The sequence below is a fragment of the Taudactylus pleione genome, unplaced genomic scaffold (assembly GCF_031769625.1).
Source record: "Taudactylus pleione unplaced genomic scaffold, aTauple2 ptg001628l, whole genome shotgun sequence".
In the NCBI taxonomy this organism is placed as follows: Eukaryota; Metazoa; Chordata; class Amphibia; order Anura; family Myobatrachidae; genus Taudactylus; species Taudactylus pleione.
The window spans coordinates 1,029,019-1,052,587 of NW_028286025.1; the positions used below are offsets into that span (position 1 = coordinate 1,029,019).

General features: G+C 47.2%; 1 protein-coding gene across 2 annotated transcripts; it reads left to right on the forward strand.

The window, feature by feature from the left end:
• The first annotated feature begins 3 nt into the window (after positions 1 to 3).
• On the forward strand, positions 4 to 13,103 carry CCNK (cyclin K). Of its 2 annotated transcripts, none has more exons than XM_088464300.1 (11): positions 4 to 184; positions 621 to 829; positions 4,303 to 4,384; positions 4,475 to 4,606; positions 5,712 to 5,817; positions 6,491 to 6,548; positions 6,642 to 6,811; positions 7,481 to 7,713; positions 9,275 to 9,308; positions 11,578 to 11,649; positions 11,890 to 13,103. In XM_088464300.1, the coding sequence occupies exons 2-11, from the start codon at positions 633 to 635 to the stop codon at positions 12,507 to 12,509; spliced, it is 1,704 nt and encodes a 567-aa protein (XP_088320426.1). In that variant the 5' UTR covers positions 4 to 184; positions 621 to 632; the 3' UTR covers positions 12,510 to 13,103. The 2 variants fall into 2 exon arrangements, with proteins under 2 accessions (XP_088320426.1, XP_088320427.1); XM_088464301.1 differs by having other exon boundaries at positions 12 to 387.
• The last annotated feature ends 10,466 nt before the right edge of the window (positions 13,104 to 23,569 follow it).

A 23,569-nucleotide genomic window follows, 5' to 3' on the forward strand; every position in this document is an offset into this window, starting at 1 on the left:
AACTCTGTCTCCTTTTTAGAGAAGACCCAGTGGGCGTGGCCTCGGGTCGGTGACGTCGCGGCGCATGACGAGGAGCGCTCCCAAGATGGCGGCTGCCCGAGCGGCGCTGCGCCTGTAACTGCCCGTCTGCCGGCTGAGGTCGCTGCCGGTGCCCGCTGCTGGCGGCCGGAGTCTGGAGCGTCGGGTGAGTCCAGGCGTGATCACATCTCTGAGTCCTCCAGCCAGCCCGTGCTTACCCCTTTTCTGGTACAGTCCAGGCCGCCCTCACACCGCTCAGGACGTCACCCCCCCCCCCCCCTCAGTGTCCTGTTACCGGGGAACTACAAGTACCAACAGGCCCACGTCAGCTCCTCCACTCCAAATCTCACTGGCCTCCACATTTCAGAGGTTTGTCCCTATTTTTCTCTGTTTACTCAGTACAGTCCCGATACCCCCCCCCTTATCCTCATTCTATCTTCAGATTTATACAGAGAGAATAATTTACATGCAGCTTCCTTGTGCCCCTGTTACACCGTCATCTGTGGTTATACTCAGTACAGCTATATAGCATTACACCAGCGATGGGACGGACATCATCTGCCTGTATATAACCTGTATGTATCATTATCTCGCCCCCTCAGGGAGTCACAGCCATGAAGGAGAACAAGGAGAACTCCAGCCCCACGGTGGCATCCGGCGCCCTGGACCATTCCAAGCCTTGCTGGTATTGGGACAAGAAGGATCTGGCCCATACCCCCTCACAGCAGGAGGGCCTGGACCCGGCCACTGAGGCCAGATACCGCCGGGAAGGCGCCAGGTTCATATTCGATGTCGGGACACGACTGGGACTGTATCCTTTGTCAGCTTAACTGTGTGTATATATATATATATATATATATATATATATCACAAAAGGTCAGCACTCCCGGTCTTGTCTATAAAATGTATTGCGGTTACAGATTCATTACAAATTGGTATGTGTGTATATATATATATATATATATATATAAACATGCACATAGATAGGCACTCTCAGTACTGAAAAAGTGAAAACATTATTTATTGAAGCTCACATATTCTTCAAGCGATAATCAGGTCGACGTTTCGGTCCTCCTGGACCTTTGTCAAGACATAAAGAATCCAAACTGCACAAACATGCTGGATGTGCTGTTTCTCATTTGGATTGATATATATATATATATATTTAGTTTGATGCTGTCCTCAGTGTTGTTTTTGTGTTTCTCTTTCCTCCTCCCTCGCTTCTGCTCCCTTTTCCTCCAACCCCTCCCATTACTGAATCACTTTCTTTCCCCCCACCCCCCCTCATCGGTCTGTTGCTATTATCAGCTGTTACTATTGTTATATAGCATTGCTTTTTTCCCCTTTCATCCTTACTATTGTACTTTTTTAGACATCCTCATTTCTTCTTTACAACGTGTTCATTCTGTTTGTATGTGGCCTGTGCATCTCTGTTCTATACTGTTTTATATATGTGTGGTTGTATATAATGCTGTTATGTTGTTGGGTGTTTTATATCTGATGATGTCGGCATGAGGGGGTGTGATGAGTAAAGCTGGCCATACAACAGACCAACTTTCCTCCAACCATCCAACTAGTTGGTTGGAATGGAAATCTGATAATGCATTGGGAGTAAATGACAGCCATTTGCTCCCGAACACCGGAAAACAAAATGCTGATTGTCATTTGCTCCCATACGTAACCGGATTTCACTTCATTCCAACCAACTAATTGGATGGTTGGAGGGTAGTTGGTCTGGTATATGGCCAGCTTAAGTATGGCAAATAACATAATTGTTTGGAGGCTGTAGATGTGAGTTATGCTCTGGAAGTGACATCACTGACACAAGTGGGAGGGGTCAGACCTAGCGTTCCCGCTAGGCTGTTTTAGCGGGGCGCGGCACCCTGCCCTCCTTGTGGAAGGCAAAAAGCGCCCTGCCCTCCAGAAGGAGGGCAAAAAGCGCCCTGCCCTAACAGCCTGCGGGAGCCGTCTTCACCCGCGGGTCGCAGTGTCCTGTGGGTGAAGAAATGTGCGGTGACCCGGTCACCGCCGGAGAATAGACGCCGGGTGCATGCGCCCGGTGTCTATTCTCCCTGTCTGCAGGGCTTGGGGGCTGCCCGGCGTGTCCGTAAGTGTCGGGCACGCCCCCAAGAGTGACGAAAAGGGGATGCATCTTATAGACACGCCCCTTTTCGGTGACCACGCCCCCTTCTCGGTCGCGCGCGCGCACGGATGTGCCCTCTTTAGCTCCGGCGCCCTGCCTCACACCGGAGCTAGAGTGAACACTAAGACCAATGGTCATTACATGTCACATCATCAGCTCAACACAGGTGACGGCAATCCTAAATTAAGAGAGAAGTCCAGGAACAGAGCATTTTGTCCCTCACGGAATGGTCCATGTTGGGATGTATGTTACATGCTGCATGTAACTGCACTGAGTTGGTCATTGCATCGTCCCATCTGCGTGCAGCACAGCAGATGGGATGATGCGATGTGCGACTAATCGTGAGCTACCAACAGTTCATGCTTTCAAGACCACCTAGCAGGTTCTCAAGTGTAGTTATTACTAAGACATCTGAAAAGATCCACAGATGGAGCTAATTATATCACTTATGATTCTCTGAGGAGACCTGCAAAACATGCACCGTTGGTAGCTCTTGAGGACCAGGGTTGGCTACCACTGTCGTATAGTGTGTACCCAGCTTTAGGCCATGATTGAGATATTTTAAAAAAAATCGTCTGGTTTGAGGTGCAGCACATCGAACCTAATGACATCGTATGCGACCGCGGGAGCGCGCATATTGCATACACACTACACAAAATGTTGTTACGGTTTGGTCAAATGGGCCAAATCATAACAACGTTGTCCCATTGTGTACCTGGCATAAGTTTAAGGAAGTTAACATTTTAAAAATGTAAAATCTGATTTCCAAACAAGAACCAGATGGCTGAAACTTTCTGAAACATTTGTTTTATTCTTTAATGCTCTAAGATTGTCCAAACCAAGTTGTAATTTCAGTGGGATCTTATATTTTTAGTAATTTTTGTTTTACTGTAACATTCTACATTTTTCATAACTGCCTTTAATGTACTTCTTACCATATATCTTTAAAGGATTGTTCATTTGAGCACTGCTTTGAGTGAACTATTTTATACCCTGGATACAAAAAAAAACCCAAGAAATATAATATATTATTAAAATATTATTGCACTTGTGATTCTCTGAGGAGACCCAAAAACCATGCACTGTGAGTGCTCCCTGAGGAATGAGTTTGGGAAACGCTGCACTATGGTATGATGTTATTGGTGACTGTCCGGGTTTCAGAAAGTTCAGCATATGATGTAACTGAAAGCAAAGCGGCTACAAACCCAGGACCTCGTTCAGACCCGCTCGCTAGGATGCGTTGGCACGCAGCCAGCCGATTGTATACATTCTGCGCATGCGTACGCATCGCATTGCGTGAACCAGTGTGAGCGATTGGGAAGGGAACGCTCACTGCACATAGACTGCCCTGCACAATGAGTGACAGGAGAAGCAGTTTGTGGGTGGTGACAGGGGCTGGCCACTAGAAACGTAAGTGGAGGTGCGAATTCAGGCGCACCCGAGCTTCTTAACGCTGTTTCAGAGGCGTGCATAATTAGCAGGCAGCATCGTAGTAAATGTCACTTGGTTGTATTTCACACTGAAGTGATTGCAGTGCTTGTGGTAGGGTATAGTCAACCACAAGCGCTGTGTATGCATCCGATGGTTCTTGATGGTACCGATTATGGTTGCACACACTTCCTGGAGATGACTTGTGCAAGTGGGCGGCTAAAGACTGGCTGGTGGGCATCTGCATACACATTGTGATCGCACACTAAAACATAGTGGGCGTGCTAATGCCTTAACGTGCGAACGCTTGCCTTGCCGATATTTGCATAAACATCTAGCGTGCGAGCGGCTCTGAATCTAGCCCACAGCTCCTTAAGTGTCGTCCTTGTCTGTGCAGAGAAATACTGTACATCCCCCACATCTGTAACACAAGCATAGGACATTTGAAATTGTTGACTTTTTTTTTTAATGGTTGAATATTGAGTCAGTGGATCCTTTTTTCTTTTTTTTTTTTTATTTATGCAACCCACAAAGCATGTGAGCTACCGAATCAGTCTTATTACGACGGTGCATTTTACAAAGATAATCTTTTTCATTTTATGGTGACAGCTGTGCAAATGACAATCACTGCGCTATGACGGACCTCCAGCCGCAATGAATGTGATTGGTATATTGTCCTTCTGCAGAGAGACTTTTCTTAACTTGCCTCTCAGACACTATGACACACTGGCCACTGGAATTATATATTTTCATAGATTCTACATGTTTCATTCCTTCAAACAATTTGCTAGATATGTAAGTATTACTGAAGTACGTGTTCGGTAGCTGTTTCTGGATAAACCCCATTGTAGAGGGTCCGTCATTATTTTCTCCATCCTTTTCCAGGTGACTGGCGCCTGCTGTCTCTTCCTAGCCGGAAAGGTTGAGGAGACGCCCAAGAAGTGTAAAGATATTATAAAGACAGCCCGTAGCTTGCTGAATGACGTGCAGTTTGGCCAGTTTGGAGATGATCCTAAGGTGAGTCATCGTAATGTCATTTGTGATGCAGAGAGGTGTTTGTGACAGCTGGCAATCTGTAATTGTCACTGGTTTTCCATTTACACTGACGGCAAAATACAGTCCATGATCTTTAAACATATAACCCTTTATCTTAAATAAGTTCTGCACTCTTTAACAGTTGTCGGTTCTTAGGGCTTGATTCAGAGATGTATGTTATCAGAGGATGAACTCACATCTCCGATGGCTATGGGTCTGCGCATCTGCGGAATGGGTTCTGTGATTCCCCCCCCCCCAAGCCGCAGCATGATTGACATGATTTGGGGGATGTGCCTGGCCATCGTTTGCAGAAATGGAGGCCTCTGGTTTACCAGGGGGGGACGAGGCCAGGCTCTGCACGCAGATTCCGGCGCACGCAGATTCCTGGCCTCTTGCGCGACCAGGCTCCGGCCAGGCTGCAAGAAGCTTCAGCTCCACACAGCATTCGTCGCGACCATTGGTCCCGATGGTGACCCCATCCTGCAACGTTGGTCACAGTGCTGGGATAGCAAATGCAGCATGGAGGTGTCTGACACTTCCTTCTGCATTTACATTCTGAGATAGTCGGGTTTGCACAGTCGCTCTTGTGCAGCTCTGCAAATCCGTCCGTCTTTGAAGCAGGCTCTTAGTGGCCAGTCTATGGCCGACATGCACTAAATAGGAAAATGCAGTAAAACACCAGAAAATGCAGATTTGGGGGGTTTTACCTCATTTCCCATATGTACAAAGCACCGGAATGCAATGTATATCGGATCTTAGTCCCGATGGGTAACGCCACCTTCAGGTTAAACCCGGAAGTACTTCTGCCCGGCAGCATTGCAAAGGACAGCTCTTATCGGGTGAGCTGTCCTTTGCGATATTCTTGGTACATACCGCGATAACGAACCGCGGTATGTACCCGAAGACAGGGGATGTACCGCATCACAAATGCGATGCTTATAACATGACGCCCAATTGCTGTTGCTGGGTAAATCACAAATAGCTGTCCTTATATAGCTCCACTGTATAAGGCAGAGCCATATAGGGAATATTTAATCACGGACAACAGTTTCCTTTTTTTTTTTTCACATTTTCTTTATATATGTAGGAAGAAGTTATGGTTCTTGAACGGATTCTTCTTCAAACCATTAAATTTGACCTACAAGTGGAACACCCCTACCAGTTTCTACTGAGATATGCCAAACAGCTGAAAGGTAATGTAGCCTCCAGCCCCGGAAATGAGGACCTCATTCAGAGTCGGTCGTTGCGGCCGCACGGTCGTACGCCACCAATGTTCACTACACTGCGCATGCGTAAAGTTCGCAATGCGCGTGCGCAAACTAGCTGCTACGATCAGAAATTTCTCTCTCCTTGAACACAGCCAGGTCGGTAGTTTGAGTGACAGATTGAGGCGTTTGTGGGTGGTAACGGGAAGGTGCTTGAAAACGGGGGAGTGGAGATCCGAACGCAGATGTGCCTAATTATGCGAACAGCGTTTTATGGGAGTGCATAATTAACAAAGTAGTGTCATGGCACACGTGACATGGGTGGTTTGTACACTGACCTGATCGTAGTGCTTAAGAGAGGGTATGATCAACCTTAAGCTCTACTACCAGTTCCGATGGTCTCGATTAATCCTTATATGCCCGGAGATGACGTGTAATGCGTACGAGAAGGGGGCGTTTTTTTTTTGTCTTACGCCCGCATCCTCCCCTTGGTCGGCCAGCTAACGATCCGATCTTAGGGACGCAACTTGCGAGTGCATCATTTGCATATCCGGCCCCTTTTCCCTTACGACCGTGCGGCCGCAACGACCGACTCTGAATGAGGTCCTGAGTCCCTGTTCGACTTTTCACGCATTGTTTATAAATGTTCTCTCTTGTTTAGGAGATAAGAATAAAATACAGAAGTTGGTGCAGATGGCATGGACGTTTGTTAATGACAGGTAATGCTGATCTTCGCCCATAGTGATCCGTGAATGTTGTCCGTGGCCCCATCACTGCAATTATATAACAGGCCGCTGTTGTTCCCCCTCCAGCCTATGCACGACGCTGTCCCTACAGTGGGAGCCGGAGATAATAGCTGTGGCTGTTATGTATCTTGCCGGGCGCTTGTGCAAATTCGAGATTCAGGAATGGACCTCGAAACCGATGTTCAGGAGATGGTGGGAGCAGTTTGTCCAGGATGTTCCTGTTGATGTCCTTGAAGGTATGGGATAGGTTTATGTAAGGCCCCCAAACATACACCTGCAGAACTAATTACTGTACCTAGTGCACTGGCAATTGCTGTTACTTGTTTGCCTATGTGTGTAAACCACATGATGACCTTGTGAGGGTTTAACATTGACCCACGGGATTACCTGCTTGGGTGCGGGGGGTGTTATATTTCAATTATTTATCAACTAAATTACTTTGGAATCTCTTCCTTTTAGGAGCTTTCCAAGGGGGGGGATTGTTGCTCAGTGGGCGTCCCAGTCCTTGTACAGTCAGGCCCGGCTGCACACCAGGGGAAGGGCTTATACTATTATGTAACATAAAGTCGCAGACGTGACTGCGGCAGAAGACGCACACACGGCCACTACGGCATCCGTCTTACAATCAACCGCTAAGCGCTGGGGCCCCGGATATGCTGATGTCGGACTGAGCACATTACCGCACGCTACGTTCATTTATCTTTGCTCATTTGTCTGCGCACCGCTATGGAGTGTAGGGAAAAATGACCGAATAAGAGTGACTTTGCAACCCTTCCGGAGGCACACCGGCGCACAGCCAGTAGTGCAATGTCCCCCTCATAGTCGTCTTCTAGTGTTAGTACTATCTGGCGCCAGTCCCTTCCTGTGGCCTTTCCTGATTACTAAGCACAGCTTCATGTTTCCAGACATTTGTCACCAGATTCTGGACCTGTACTCTCAGGGGAAACAGCAAATGCCCCACCATGGGGTACAGCAGCCCTCGCCCCAAGTCCAGGCGCAGATTGCCGCTGTGCAGCCTCTGCCGCAAACCACAGACTCGCAGGCAGCGCCGCCGAAGGATCCACAACAGCCCGCAGTGCAACAGCCTAAGAAGCCATCCCCGCAGTCCAGTCCCCCAAAGCAAACCAAGAGACCCCTGGTATGTGGCTGGATTGCGCATTTACGTGAATGTTAAGGCTAAGTACAAAGTTATACATGAATCAATGTATCTTATCATTGTTATAAATGTGTCCCAATGGATTCTATTCAATTTATTGGCTAGCGCTAGAAGTTGTGTCTTTGTACTGGGAGCGTTAGTTGATAGAGGGTGAATGTAGTGCAGCTCGTACACAGCCCATCCCCACATTTCTTCCTCCTATAAATATATAAAAAATAAAGGTCACTAGTCAGTGCTAGATTACCAATGGGGGAGATTAGACTACAGCCCCAGGCCTCCACATAAAAATAGGCCCATAATCCTGACCACATGGTCACCAGCTACACATTTGGCCATATATCATAAGCATTAAATTCTATGTCTATTTTCCTCACAATATGATGCAATAGTTCTGCTTTTACTAAATTGGGGGAGACATTGGGGCTCATAATATAGGGAGAGTATACGCCCACATGGCACTGGCCACACCCACGTCACAGCTCCTCCTCTTCTCATATTCCCTTGAGCATTGCCAGGCCTATGTAAGCCCGTCATCCGGCCCTGCCACTAATTAAAAAATCCTATCTCTACCTGCTATCATTTGCTAGAATAATTCCTGATACTTGAAATGGGACTTGTGCCAGAAATCTCCTTTAGAAAACAGCCATTTGAGGGGTAATTTCTGAATAAATGACATTCCTGTGACCATAGGCGTAATCTGTGCAGTCTAATTTGTTTCCATGATTACAGATTGTCATGGAAGGTGAATGATCCATTAAATGTACAGGCATTTTTTTTTTTTTTTTATAAAGATCTCTTGGTGTAGAAGAAATCCTTGTAAGCTATAGTTCCCATTGAAATGTTTTTAACTAGGTCAGTGGTTCTCAAACTCTGTCCTCAGAACCCCACACAGGTCACGTTTTCCACGTCACCCCGCAGGTGCACAAGTGCATTCATTACTCACGGACATTTTTTAAAGATCCACTGGTGGAGCTAATTAATTCACTTGTGAGTCTGTGAGGAGACCTGGAAAACATGCACTGTTTGGGGTCCTGAGGACCGAGTTTGAGAATCTGTGAACTAGGTCAAATAATGTTTTAATCAACCATTAATGAGGGGAAAAATGCTAAATCTGGTTAGTTACAGGTTAAGACCACACACACTTCACAGCAGCTTACATGAATTAATAAAAGTAGGCGGGCTACCCCGGTTATACCTGCCCCCGAAGGTCAACTGTAGTTGTCTTTTGGCAGTAAAGTCCATAGCTATTATTATAGCCATGTTCTGGCCATTTACATTACGTGAGGGAATGGGAGGGCTCACTTTTTTTTTTATATATATATATATATATATATATATATATATATATATAATTATATTTGTTATTATTTTATTATGTCAGGGCTCTGTGCCATCGCCAAGTTTTAATAGGCTAATATTTTTTTTACTGTTCTGGTTAAATTTATGTGAATGAGCACAAAAATGTTTCCATCACGTTAATTACCTTTTTAGTTTCAGCTCTTTAATGTTTGTACTATAATTTCTTTTCTTGTTTTGGTTACAGCCTGTGTCACCCAAAGACGAGGTAAAACCACTGGGTAAGTTTCCTCCTTATTCCAGGTTTACACGGCGTTGGAAGAAATTCCGTAAGCCACTATGTTTATTTGTTTTCACCATTTTAAATATCTTAGAAATTTATACAGTTAACAGCACACATAGACAGATATCTTATACATCTAGCCTCAATGCGCCATACAGCGCGACTTTCCTGGTGTGAATGAGCCGGCAGGTCCGGTGCGGTCTTCTAGTGTCGGGTGGCTCTTTTTTTTTTTTTTACGAAAATGCATCACTTGTATATCTGTGTGCGTCTGAGTCTGTATATGAAGCACAACGGACCTTGGAATGAAAAAGCTGCGGCCGCTACATTGTAGCACTTCAGAGATTCATGTGCACACAGATATACAAGTGTCACATATCAAAGTAATCCGCACAGTCTCCTGGTGCGTCCTAAAAAGACACCCGGCGCTAGCAGAGTTTCACGGGACCTGGTGCGCCGAGAGAGGCTTCTTAGCGCGACTGCAGCAAAGATGTATAAAGGACACATCTGTAGCATGATTTCTTCTGATCATTACCTTAGAACAGCCTTAATGTGGTTCCTACGTACAGCCATCCTCTGAGCTGTGCCAATATTCCTGAGAATTGTGGTTTATACGTCCACTATTACCTGTGACATCACTGAGCCACTGGGGTGCCTTGTAAATGGATAGGCTACATTCGAGTATTGGTCAAGTGCATTAGGAATAGGTGATATCACCCAGTTACTGTCTGTTTTACTGAAAAGGAAATTCTGGCGTCACATCAGATGAGTGCTCTCTCTTATAATTCAGCATTTTAATCACTCATGACATCAACCTAAAAGATTTTTGTGCTTTTTAAAATGAATTGTGATTCCTCAATTCTTCTTGGTTTGACAGTTTGCCGCAATTAGGTAAATTCAGTTATTAAATTAGGGTGTAAACTCAAAGCTGATCTCTGGCAGATTTGACCTATAGTTTTAAAATGACGATCGGAATCTGTGCTGAACAAGCCCCCTGTTGCTGTTTTAATACTGTGGGGGGAGGGGGAGATGTGGTCCAGTGGAGAAGTTGCTCATAGTATCATATCCGCTCTTGCATATCATTTATGTGGTATATTCTATAAAATGATAGGTAGAAGCGGTTTGGTTGCTATGGGAAGCTGTTTGATACAACTCCCACTGTTGTTACGAACCGCTAATAATCGCCGTCTCTACCAAGCTGTGGCAAAGTAAATATACCTCCAGTGAATTAGGGCACTATAGGGATCTAGTGTTCACTCTTGCTCCGGCGGCAGGCAGGGCGCCGGAGCTAGAGAGGGCAACTTTGTGCACGAGCGTCCGAAAAGGGGACGTGGCCATAAAAAGGGGGCGTGTCTATAAGACGCGTCCCCTTTTTCGTCATACTTGGGGGCGTGCCCGGCACTTACGGACACGCCGGGCAGCCCCCAAGCGCTGCAGGCGGAGAATAGATGCCGGGTGCATGCGCCCGGCGTCTATTCTCCGGCAGTGACGGGTCACCGCACATTTCTCCACCCGCGGGACACTGCGTCCCGCGGGTGAAGACGGCACCCGCAGGCTGTGAGGGCAGGGCGCTTTTTGCCCTCCAGACGGAGGGCAGGGTGCTTTTTGCCCTCCAGACGGAGGGCAGGGCGCTGCGCCCCGCTAAAACAGCCTAGCGGGAACGCTAGGGATCGGTACAACATGTGACTACTATTTCCGCCTTGTATGGTTTTCACTTGCACAATGTGCAATCAATTGGGGTGATTCTGCATTTTGCAGATTGTGTAAAAATCGGCAATTTATGGGGTTCAGATTGCCGATTCCGACCAAAAGCGATCAGAAACTTTAAATCAGGTTGCCCAACATGTTGGATTTCGCCGTCCGATCGGGCTGTAAATTGCTAGTGTATGGTACCAATCAGCCGTATTGCAGACCGTTACTAGTAAAATGATGAGCCTTTCATGACTGGCAGAACCGTTCTTTGGTGCAAATGATCCGCGAACCGCTGCCATATATCGGCAATGCATGGGGCGCGTATTGGAGAGTGCAGAATCGGTGAATCGCTTTTTTAAAATGATTATTATGATGGCTGATGTATGAGCCCCACTAGACAAGGACGTTTGACGGAGAGCAGTAACGTTTGTGTTTACAGTCCACATGACAGACTCAGCAGCAGACAGCACATTTATGCCACTTTGAGCTTTTGTGTAACCGCAGTTGTTTTGCTTATAGTCGCCTATCTGTATAAATCAGTCGGAGGCGCTAATTGTATACCATGACTGTGTTTGCAGAACAACCGTTATCTAAAATGCCGAAGATTGAGCCTTCTCACCCACCGTTGCCTCCAGTTCTTACCCCAGCAGGTGAGACTTCTCATCCTTTATTCTTGTAGGGATTTCCCTAATCATTTTCTGTGTTCATATTGTCTGTCTCATCATAATATAATTGTTTAGCTAATTCTGCTGTATCCTGGTATAACAAGCATATGCTTTGTCTCTTATCTTACTGGGGTTTCTTTGTATTATCATCAGGGGGGGGGAGGGGGGAGGTGGTCGAGTACTGTTTTGCCCAATATTAAACTATTTGTAATTTCTGACTGTTAGAGAGAAAACCGGTGACGCCAGCTGTTGGGTCAGGGGAGGGCGATTCCATCAGCGTTTCAGAACCCGCAGAGCTGACAAAACTCCAGATTCCTCCACCGGCTCATCCTGCTACAGTTCATCAGCCTCCACCTATTCCACATCGGCCTCCTCCACCTCCTTCCAGTTACATTACAGGGATGTCGACGACCAACTCCTACATGTCGGGGGAGGGCTTCCAGAGCCTCCAATCTATGATGAAGACCGAAGGTCCATCTTATGGAAACTTACCCCCTGCCTACGGTCCTCCATCTCATATACCATACCATCCACACGTTTATCCACCTAATCCTCCACCGAATGTTCCGCCTCCTCCACCACCGTCTACATTCCCTCCTCCTAACATTCCCCCTCCTTCTCCAGTGTACCCCCCTCCCCCCACTTACAATCCAAATTTCCCCCCACCTAGACTGCCCCCTACTCACACTGTTCCCGGTCACCCACCTCCAGGAATTGGTCTTCCACCAACAACCTATCCCCCTCCTGCTGTGCCTCCTGGAGGGCAGCCTCCAGTTCCTCCTCCTATCCCGCCACCTGGCATGCCACCCGTCGCAGGACTTGGCCGTGCTGCCTGGATGAGATAGCGTGGCATTTCAGCTGTAGTGGATACCTGAACTGTAGGGGGATAATTCATCAATACTGTTTTAAGTGTATACAGCAACATATACTTTGTTCTGCTTTCCAACTCCGCAAATGCGTAGTCGGTGACTGACCGTTGCCAAGTTTTGACAGAAGAGATGGTGTTGATTGTCTAGTATTACCGTGTGCCTGGCTGGGATAATATTGACCTGCTGATGGGTGAAGGATCGACCGCTCCTCTTATCCCCACTTTTGTTATCTGTGGAATGTCGGCATTTTTCTTTCCATGCAGTGAAATCTTGATTTCCGATGAATATTTTAAGGGCCATATTGGCTGAGCTAAAATCTAATTGTTTTTTCAATGTCGGCTTAATCTAAAGTCTTTAGGTTACAGCAAAGATTAAAGTGCTTTGCCCTTGACATCTGGTTTGGGGGGATTTTTTTCTTTGTGGGAAGGGGGAATTGATAGGCAAAATTTTGAAACTTTTACAATGTTTGTAAATATTTTTTAATGTAAAAAGAAAGTCTTACCATAACAGCACTGCAAACCCTAACCTGTCGCCCACATCCTGGTGAATAAAAAAAAACATTTCTCGCTGCTTTCTTGTGTCGATGCTTATGTAAGACGTCTAATTCATGGGATGGAGTGGGACTCATTCACGGAGCGCAGACCGGCTGAGAAGCCGCACAAAATCCTCTGGTCCGCTCCTTTGAGCAGGCTTAAATTCCCATCAAATCCCGGCTAGTGGAGTGTTTGCAATAGAGCAGAGAGAGCGACGGAATGGCTGGAGCGAAGGTCTCATTGGTGCAGGATGGAGTTGGACGCACCAGCTCGCTTAGTTTTGCGCAGTGATTACTGACAGATAGAAGGCGGTGAATGAAGGTGCTTTACGCTGCTATTCTGTGGCAGTTCATTAATAAGGTCCCGAGCTTACAGATGTGTCCATGTACTCTGACTCAAGTCGCACCAAATAGCCCCTCGGCCACGGCCAGTTTTTTGCTCAAAATGTGTCTTATGGGGCCTATCCATTAGCAGATCGTTCTGAAAGACAAAGGATTTATCTTTCGAAAATTCCTGGGGCTGCTGTGACAGATATCGGTCATGTACATGACAGATTTTTGCAAACGACAAACGATATTGTATGACTTCATTCTGGGAGTGGATTTTTTTTTTTATGTTTCTATTCATTTTCATTAAAAAATCGTTTGTCGTTTACCGCAACAGATATTTCTAATATCTGTCAGCGATAAATGATTATTGACAACATGTTGGAGAGACAAAAGACAAAATTTGTCGGCCGCGAAAGTGCGCATTCTTATCGTTCAGAGCCTATCCATTAGCAGATGAATTGAACGACTGAACGATAAATCGTTCAAATGTATCTGCTGATGGATAGGCCCCTTTATTTGGATAATTAAAACTAGAAGCACCAAAACTACATGGCTAGCCTACACTGACCACTGGGGCTTGTGGTATTTGTACATCTGTGTGTGACTGAGTATGAATCTATGTAAGTACAGTACAGTATTAAACTAGGCGCTGGGAGGTAGTGAAACCTCTGTACACCACCGAAAGCCGCTGCAAATGGGTAGCCAACCCAATACTAAAAAGACTAGGAAAGTATAAGCAGCACTATAATGGTGTAAATTAATCACAGATACATATAAGTAAAATACCTTATTTATTAAAAAATATATGCAATATTATATTAACCTATAATCATAAGCATCCTGTACAAAAGCTTATGTGTAAACCTTGTGTACATAAGAATTACATCAACCAGTGTGTATAATATGTGTGCAAATATATAAAAAATCTATTCATAGCTCAATGATTGTTAAGTTCAGTCCAGAGAGATGTAAGAAAAAATCCAGAAAGCAATCTTTGCTAATAAATATGTAAGCAAAATGATTGTTAGAGCCGGCTCGCGACCTGCCGCGTGCTCCAATACAAACAGTCACCGCCGGTATCCAACCACTGTGGTGAATTAAAGGGGCACACGGAGCCGACTTGTGACCTGCCGTGTGCTAAAATACAGTCACTCACCACCGGTATCCAACTACTGTGGTGTATTAAAGGGGCAAACGGAGCCGGCTCTCGGCCGAGCCAGATGACGCTCCTATGTGATTGTATCCCCTGATACCTCCGGCATACACTCTTGCTGGTCTCCAGATAATGAGATGTGTAAAAATGAGGGGGCCAGTGGAGCTGGCTTGCGACCTGCCAATGTGGCTCAGATGCGACTAGAACCCCCCTAGTCTCATAAATACTGGATCTCTATTGAGCAGAATGTTGTGTAACCTCAGCGGTGCAACTGCATGCATATAATTATGCTCCTGGGTAACAGCACACCAGCGTGTATACTGTCATGAATAGCAGCAGGTAGGTATAATGAATTTCCCAAGCACACCTAAGAAGGTGTGCTTACAGGCCTTTCCCAGACCACTTCTATCTTCCTAACAGACCTCTCCCAGACCGCTTCTATCCCCCTTACGTGGGGTATCCACTTAGCGATTTTTATGAACAATAACGATCGTTCAATCGTTTGCAAAAATATCTAAAACGACCAGCGATGCGCGTGCCCCCTGGTAGTTTAGACACCTATGATCTCTCCATCATGATGTCGTCAGGTTCAGCATGTTTCCAGATGATTGATGAACCTGTACTGAACGTCACAATGTCATAATCGTGCAGTCGTTTTCAGATCTGGTAGTGGATACCCCCCTTAACAGGCCTCTCCCAGGCAGCTTCTATCCCCCTTACAGACCGCTTCTATTCTTACAGGCCTCTCCCAGACAGCTTCTATCCCCCTTACAGACCGCTTCTATTCTTACAGGCCTCTCCCAGACAGCTTCTATCCCCCTTACAGACCACTTCTATTCTTACAGGCCGCTTCCAGACCGCTTCTATCCCCGTTACAGGCCTCTTCCAGACCGCTTCTATCCCCCTTACAGGCCTCTCCCAGACCACTTCTATCCCCCTTACAGACCGCTTCTATACTCCTTACAGGTCTCTCCCAGACTACTATCCCCCTTACAGGCCTCTCCCAGACCACTTCTATCCCCCTTACAGACCGCTTCTATACTCCTTACAGGTCTCTCCCAGACTGCTTCTATCCCCCTTACAGGTCTCTCCCAGACTGCTTCTATCCCCCTTACAGGTCTCTCCCAGACTGCTTCTATCCCTCTTACAGGTCTCTCCCAGACTGCTCCTATCCCCCTTACAGGTCTCTCCCAGACTGCTTCTATCCTTTTTACAGGCCTCTCCCAGACAGCATCTATGCTCCTTACAGGCCTCTCCTATCCCCCTTACAGGCCTCTCCCAGACTGATTCTATCCCCCTTTACAGACCTCTCCCAGACCGCTTCTATCCCCCTTACAGGCCTCTCCCAGGCCGCTTCTATCCCCCCTACAGACTGCTTCTATCCCCCTTACAGGTCTCTTCCCAGACTGCTTCTATCCCCCTTACAGGTCTCTCCCAGACTGCTTCTATCCTCTTTACAGGCCTCTCCCAGACAGCATCTATGCTCCTTACAGGCCTCTCCTATCCCCCTTTACAGACCTCTCCCAGACCGCTTCTATCCCCCTTACAGGCCTCTCCCAGGCCGCTTCTATCCCCCCTACAGACTGCTTCTATCCCCCTTACAGGTCTCTTCCCAGACTGCTTCTATCCCCCTTACAGGCCTCTCCCAGACAGCATCTATGCTCCTTACAGGCCTCTCCTATCCCCCTTACAGGCCTCTCCCAGACCGCTTCTATCCCCCTTACAGGCCTCTCCCAGGCCGCTTCTATCCCTCCTACAGACTGCTTCTATCCCCCTTACAGGCCTCTCCTAGACCACTTTTATCCCCCTTACAGGCCTCTCCTAGACTGCTTCTATCCCCCTTACAGGTCTCTCCCAGACCGCTTCTATCCCCCTTACAGGCCTCTCCCAGCCCGCTTCTATCCTGCCAGAACTCTTCCAGATCGCTACTATCCCCCTTACAGGCCTCTCCAAAGCCGCTTCTATCCCCCTTACAGGCCTCTCCCAGGCCGCTTCTATCCCCCTTACAGGCCTCTCCCATACTGCTTCTATCCACCTTACAGGCCTCTCCCAGACCGCTTCTATCCCCCCCTACAGGCCTCTCCCAGACCGCTTCTATCCCCCATACAGGCCTCTCCCAGACGGCTTCTATCCTCCTGCCAGACCTCTCCCAGACCGCTTCTATCCTCCTTCCAGGCCTCTTCCAGGCTGCTTCTATCCCCCTTGCAGGCCTCTCCCAGGCCACTTCTATCCCCCCTACAGACTGCTTCTATCCCCCTTCCAGGCCTCTTCCAGACTGCTTCTATCCCCCTTACAGGCCTCTCCCAGACTGCTTCTATCCCCCTTACAGGCCTCTCCCAGACCGCTTCTATCCCCCTGACAGGCATCTCCCAACCCGCTTCTATCCCCTCTACAGACTGCTTCTATCCCCCTTACAGGCCTCTCCCAGACTGCTTCTATCCCCCTTACAGGCCTCTCCCAGACTGCTTCTATCCCCCTTACAGGTCTCTCCCAGACTGCTTCTATCCCCCTTACAGGCCTCTCCCAGACAGCATCTATGCTCCTTACAGGCCTCTCCCAGACTGCTTCTATCCCCCTTACAGGTCTCTCCCTGACTGCGTCTATCCCCCTTACAGGCCTCTCCCAGACTGCGTCTATCCCCCTTACAGGCCTCTCCCAGACTGCGTCTATCCCCCTTACAGGCCTCTCCCAGACTGCGTCTATCCCCCTTACAGGCCTCTCCCAGACTGCGTCTATCCCCCTTACAGGCCTCTCCCAGACTGCTTCTATCCCCCTTACAGTTCTCTCCCAGACTGCTTCTATCCTCTTTACAGGCCTCTCCCAGACAGTATCTATGCTCCTTACAGGCCTCTCCCAGACCGCTTCTATCCCCCATACAGGCCTTTCCCAGGCTGCTTCTATCCTCCTGCCAGACCTCTTCCAGACTGCTTCTATCCCCCTTACAGGCCTCTCCTAAAGAAGAACAGAAGCAGTCTGGGAGAGACCTGTAAGGGGGATAGAAGCGGTCTGGGAGAGGCCTATGAGGGATATAATAGCGGTCTGGAAAATCCCTACTGTCCTACTGCTCACATAGGAAGGAGGGTAAATATGGCATGGGTACTGGAACCCAGCGGTCAGAATCATGACGCCAGCATCCTGATAGGGTCAGGATACTGACACCTGTAGTAGGTCTCCTAACTCTCCCACTGCCCCTACCCTAGCCCTCCCTTCCCAGTGCCTGAACCTAACCTCCCCCTCCCCGCACCCTAAACCTAACTTGTCTACCGGATTGTGGCCGTCGGGATGCAGGCGCCGACTGCTGGAATCCCTGCCGTTGGGATATTGACCGCATCCCGGTAAGAATATGCGGTGCAGAGCACACTGCACTTCTTCCTCCTTTGGTGTTGTGACCGGACGCCTTTCTCCTAGACCGGCCCTAGTCACGGGTTAGCGCTTTTGGACTCACACTCAATGTCAGTGACTGCCTGTCACTGACTCCGCCAACTTCTCCGTGGGCGTTCACTGAAGCTGCCACCGCCAAACTTTACCATCGGCGTTTGGAACCGCTTTTTACGTTACCCTTAGGCTCCTACCTCGGCACCTGTAACCGCTTCTGCTGCGTATGCGTTTGATTAACTGCGGACACACCTCCTGTTTGGTGTCGGCTGTTCCCACCTGATCCCTCGCAATGGACCAGGTCTGCACGGTAGCTTGGCAGAGGGCTTGAACTTGGAGACGCTGAGCTCTTACCCAGAACAGCAGGAGAACGGAATAGCGTTTTGTGCAATTCTGTTGGTCGCAGGGTACAGATGTAGTAGAATTTAAAGGCAAAAAGTGTTTGCTCAAAGTCTTAAATAAGACCCTCCCTTCAGATTGAAGGGGAATAATCAGCATACAGAAGGTGTTACAGCAATTCTTCTCCACACAGGATTTACAAGGATGTACAATTTTACCAGGCACAAAGCCTTCTTTTATGCCACTCTAATACACATTACCACAGGGGGTAAGCCCGCCCTGTGGTTTCCAACCAATCACCATAAGTGCATGACCTGTGCATGTGCTAGCCACATGCACGTTTAACATTGTCCCCTATGGACAGGGGGGAGTGGTCACTCCCCTGAGCCTGAGACTACCTGGGGTTTTGGTTGCCACCTAGGAGTCAGCTCGTCTAGGGACGGGGGAGGTTTCCCTCCAAAACCCTACTTCCAGGAATCTGCTAAGGGACCAAGCTTCCTACCTCTGCCTGAATCTGAGCTCCAGAGGTGGGCAAGCAGGGTCCCCGGGCATGGTTTCCTGCACCCCATCATACCACTTCCAGGCATGAGGCTGCATAGGAGGTCATTTTATTCCCCTAGGGAAGAGGCTGGGTGACCCAGCAGCCCACAGAGAGCTCCGGATCCCCCTGAACCTTCACAGACCACAGGTAAGTGCATTTTCTTAAATTATACCTTTCACATACACACATTTTATTTAACATTATGTACCCAGGGGTGTGCTTTTTATACTATGCCCAGCGCTCAGCACTGGGCTTTACTTAACTCAGCCCTTCCATGCTGGGACACTGGGAGCCGAGCTCCCAGTCCCCAGCATCGGGCTTTCAGCTCTGCAGCCTGGGACCTATGCCCTGGCTGCAGCAGCATTACTGTTGCTCAGCAGCATCGCTCCCAGTCCCCAGCGGTCAGCACCACCTGGGGGAGCCGGCTAGCCCGGTCCCCCCCCCCCCCGAGCCACTTAGCCCTGCAGTCCGGGATGATCGTATCCTGGCTGCAGCGGCTTCCTGCTGTCCTGGGCGTTGGGAGCTCTGCTTCCGGTCCCCTAGCGGTCAGCATCCCGCACTGCCCTCCGCTACCTGGCTGCAGTAAGCAGCTGGCACCGAGGGACCAGCGGTGTCCCTGTGAAGCTGGGACGCCGGGAGTCACACTCCTGGGTCCCAGCGTGGAGCACAGAGCGGCTCCCTGCCCTCCGTTCTCACACGTGCCACACCGGGGGTTACCTCATCCCTGCCGCCAAAATCAGGTCCCAACTGTCACCTGTTTGACAAATGACAGTTGGGAGCTGATTGGCTGGAGCATCATTTATCATACGCTGTGAGTTTTATCACTCTCTTTGAGTGTTAATAAATGAGGCCCTGAGTCTGTGCCCACCTGACAGCTGTCGCCCCGGGGCCAATGCTTCTATGGTCTCCGGGAGTTACGCCACTGTGCAGCTCTCCAGGTATCGGTGGTATGAACCATGGACATGCCCCCCTCTCTCTGTCCGTGCTCGCGACTCCAGTCCCGGAAGTCCACCCCTGATGGCGGCCCTGTATGAATGGCTAATTTCATTACAATAATCCTATTTCCTAAACTATTATATCCCCTTCAGGTTCTTCCAATCCTACTCATTTCCCAGGATGGGAGACTGCTCAATAGAGACATTATTTTTATTGGAACATGACATTATGGTATTATTATAAGAAAAATACATTAATGTCAGAGATTAGGTGATGATGCAGAAAAAATATTAACATAATATAGATATGTACAGATAACATTTGTGATACAATTTGAGGTGACATTTGAAACAGGTAACTATTGTAAAAAAACACAAAAGGAACTATCCTCAATCATAATATTTATGTGAATGCAACAAAATGCCTATGTTCCAACCACTTTTTCTAATTTTCCTAAACCAAATAAACATGACCGTCTCTGGTGTGAAGACCAGTGAGGGTTGGGCAAATCTTAAGGAAACACTAAACTTCGTCAGTACAATCAGGTGCACAACTATCAAGTGCTACATCTGGGTCAGACTTACACCTGCACGACCAGCATACGTTCCGATTCAGCATCCGATTCCCCGGAGCTCCCTGGCAGTCCCGGCGGCATGTTGTTTTTCTTAGCACAGGATCTGTCGTATGATCGATCCTGTGCCTCACGTGCTCATTAGGGAAACAGTCATTGAAATGACTTGAATTGCTGCACGACGGATCGTTTGAACAAAATAAAGGGCACGATCTGCACACGATACGATGGACAAGATGTGCTGCACATCTGATCATAAGATCCGATTATAGGAGCTGCGGGAGCGCGCATCGGATCTTATCTTACTAAAATAATACACGATTTTCACAAGATCCATCATATGACTCATCGAAAATCGTGCAATCGGCCCGAAATCGTGCAGGTGTATGGCCAGCATAAGGAACAGAATACACTTTAGAATAACCCATCCCTTGTTACCGTGTGTAATGGTGGACTACATGGTTACATAAACTCACATAAAAATGAAAGTGCTTAATGACTTCAAATTCTAAACAACAGGAAGAAATGACATTATTTGGATTTGGATGGGTATGAGTAATGGGGCTATGCATAATAACTAAAATATATCGATGATATTTTAATAATTTGGGAAGGCACACCAGATTCTTTTAATCAATTTTTAATATATATTGCGGACAATGATATGAACCCACTATTCACCTCAAACACAAGCACTGAATCCAAAGAGTTCCTGGATCTTGTACTTGTGAGATCTGGGGAAGAGGTAACCACAAAGAATTTAATTAAAAAAGTCGACATGAACAGCTACGTGCACTACAAGAGTAATCATCTGAAGGACAAATAATATCCCATACTCACAATTTCACTGGATAAAGAGAAACTGTAAGAGATCTGAGGACTGTGACCAACAACTGCAGGTATACACAGATAGATTTAAAGAGCAAGGTTACCCTACCCATGTACTAAATGGAGCACTTAACAAAACCAGGCAATTGGATAGAACTGAGCTGTTGAACTACAGGGAGAATGATGAGAAGGAAGAACGTATTAAATTTGTCACCACATACAACAGGCATGAACACGTTATTAGGATATCCCTTCAAGACCATCGGAACATCCTACTAATGGATCCTGTTCTGAAAAACTCCCTCCCAGCACAACTGCAAATGGTATTTAGGAAATCCAAGAACTTGAAAGACCTTTTAGCTCCCAGTATGATCAGGACCATTCCGGAACAGTCAGCTCTTCTACCAAAGTGCACAGGTTGCTACAAATGTGGGCAATGCAATGTTGTCAGGTTTCTACACCCTGTAAGGAAGATGTTTCGCAACAGTGATAAAACCAAGGAATACGAGATGAAACAATTTATAAACTGCAACACATCCTCAGTTATTTATTTGCTTGAATGCTCTTGTAAGCTAAAGTATGTGGGCAAGAGTAAGAGACCACTCAAATTACAGATCCAAGAACATGTCCGGAATATTCGGAACAAAGTACAGACACATGCAGTGTCCAAACATTTTCTGTCTCACCACAACTCAGATCCGGAAGAACTGTCCTTCAAAGGAATTGAACTGGTGACCCTTGGGGAATGAGGAGGTGATCTCTCCAATTCACTCTCTATGGGGCATTTCCAATTGGGCGCGAAGTTTAGCGAGGCAAAAACCTCGCACCCCTCGAGCCTAATTTAGAAATACCACGGGTATGCGCGCTCTCGCTACCCGCGGTATTCAATTCCCAAAATACTGGTCGCAGGGTTTTCAGTTCTGAAAACTCTGCACGCGTATTTTTTGAAGTAAAAAAACAAAAAAACACTTATCTTGGCGGGGGTCTCCAGTAGTCTCCGCCCCTCTCACTTCTTACTGGAGAGGGGGCTGCTGGGAGTCCCAGGGGCTCCTGGGAGATGTAGTTCTCCCAGTGCCCATTCCGGGGGCCACACAAACACAGCGGGAGCACACTGACAGTGGGACACACACACACACACACACACTCATACACACTTACATACACCACACACACTGATATACCGCTGCTGCAGAAGAGCCGGCTCCCGACGCAGGATGAAGAAGACAGCGCTGTAGAAGGTAAGCATTTAAGGACTAATGAAGCTAATTGGATACTTCCAATTGTTTAATTAGTCCTCAGGGTGGGTGCCGCGGGGGTGTCAGAGCAAGTGCCGGTGATTTTACCTAAAATCATCGATTTTAGGAAAATCATGCATGCACAGGAGGTGCGTGGAAAAAACCTCCCGGCGCGTGTTTTAAAAAAAACATGCACCTAATAGAATAGGAAAAACCTCGCAGGTGCAGGAATTTTGGTACTCTCGCAGCCTATTGAATATGCCCCTAGGAGAGAGATGTATTGAATATAGGAATTGAAGACACTGCATCCGAATGGGTTCAACGAAAGCTACGAAATAGCTCCCTTTCTATAGCTTTAAAAGTGCAGCATAATTTTAGTCATGCTTTGTTTTACTTATATTTAGCTTTACCTTACACCACACTGCTAACTACAGCCACACTACACTGGTCATGCCCAACCTTGTGTGATCTTGGAAGCTAAGCAGTGATGGGCTTGGTTGGTACTAGGATGGGAGACCACTTGGGAATCCCTGGTGCTATAGAATACTGTGAAGTGGTACATAGGATTTTTTTTTTTTTAATTATTGTTATAGAGGTTTTACCCATGTTGTCCTATATATATATATATATATATAGATTTGCTAGCCTCATTTCACTGCTGCTTTCTAATACTATGTCTTCTATATTACATACAGTCAGGTGCATAAATATTGGGACATTGACAGAGTTTTCATATTTTGGCCTCTATTCACCACCACAATGGCTTTGAAATGAAATAAACAAGATGTGCTCTAACTGCAGATTTTCAGATTTAATTTGAGGGTAATTACATCCAAATCAAGTGAACGGTGTAGGAATTACAATGGTTTCTATATGTGCCTCTCGCTTTTTAAGGGGCCAAAAGTAATGGGACTATCAACTCAGAAGCTATTTCATGGACAGGTGTGGGCTATTCCCTCGTTATTTCATTATCAATTAAGCAGGTAAAAGGACTGGAGTTGATTCTAGGTGTGACGTTTGCATTTGGAATCAGTTGCTGTCGACTCTCAATATGAGATCCAAAGAGCTGTCACTATCAGTGAAGCAAGCCATCATTAGGCTGAAAAATCAAAACAAACCCATCAGAGAGATAGCAAAAACATTAGGTGTGGCCAAATCAACTGTTCGGTGCGTTCTTTCTTTTTAAGAATGTTCCA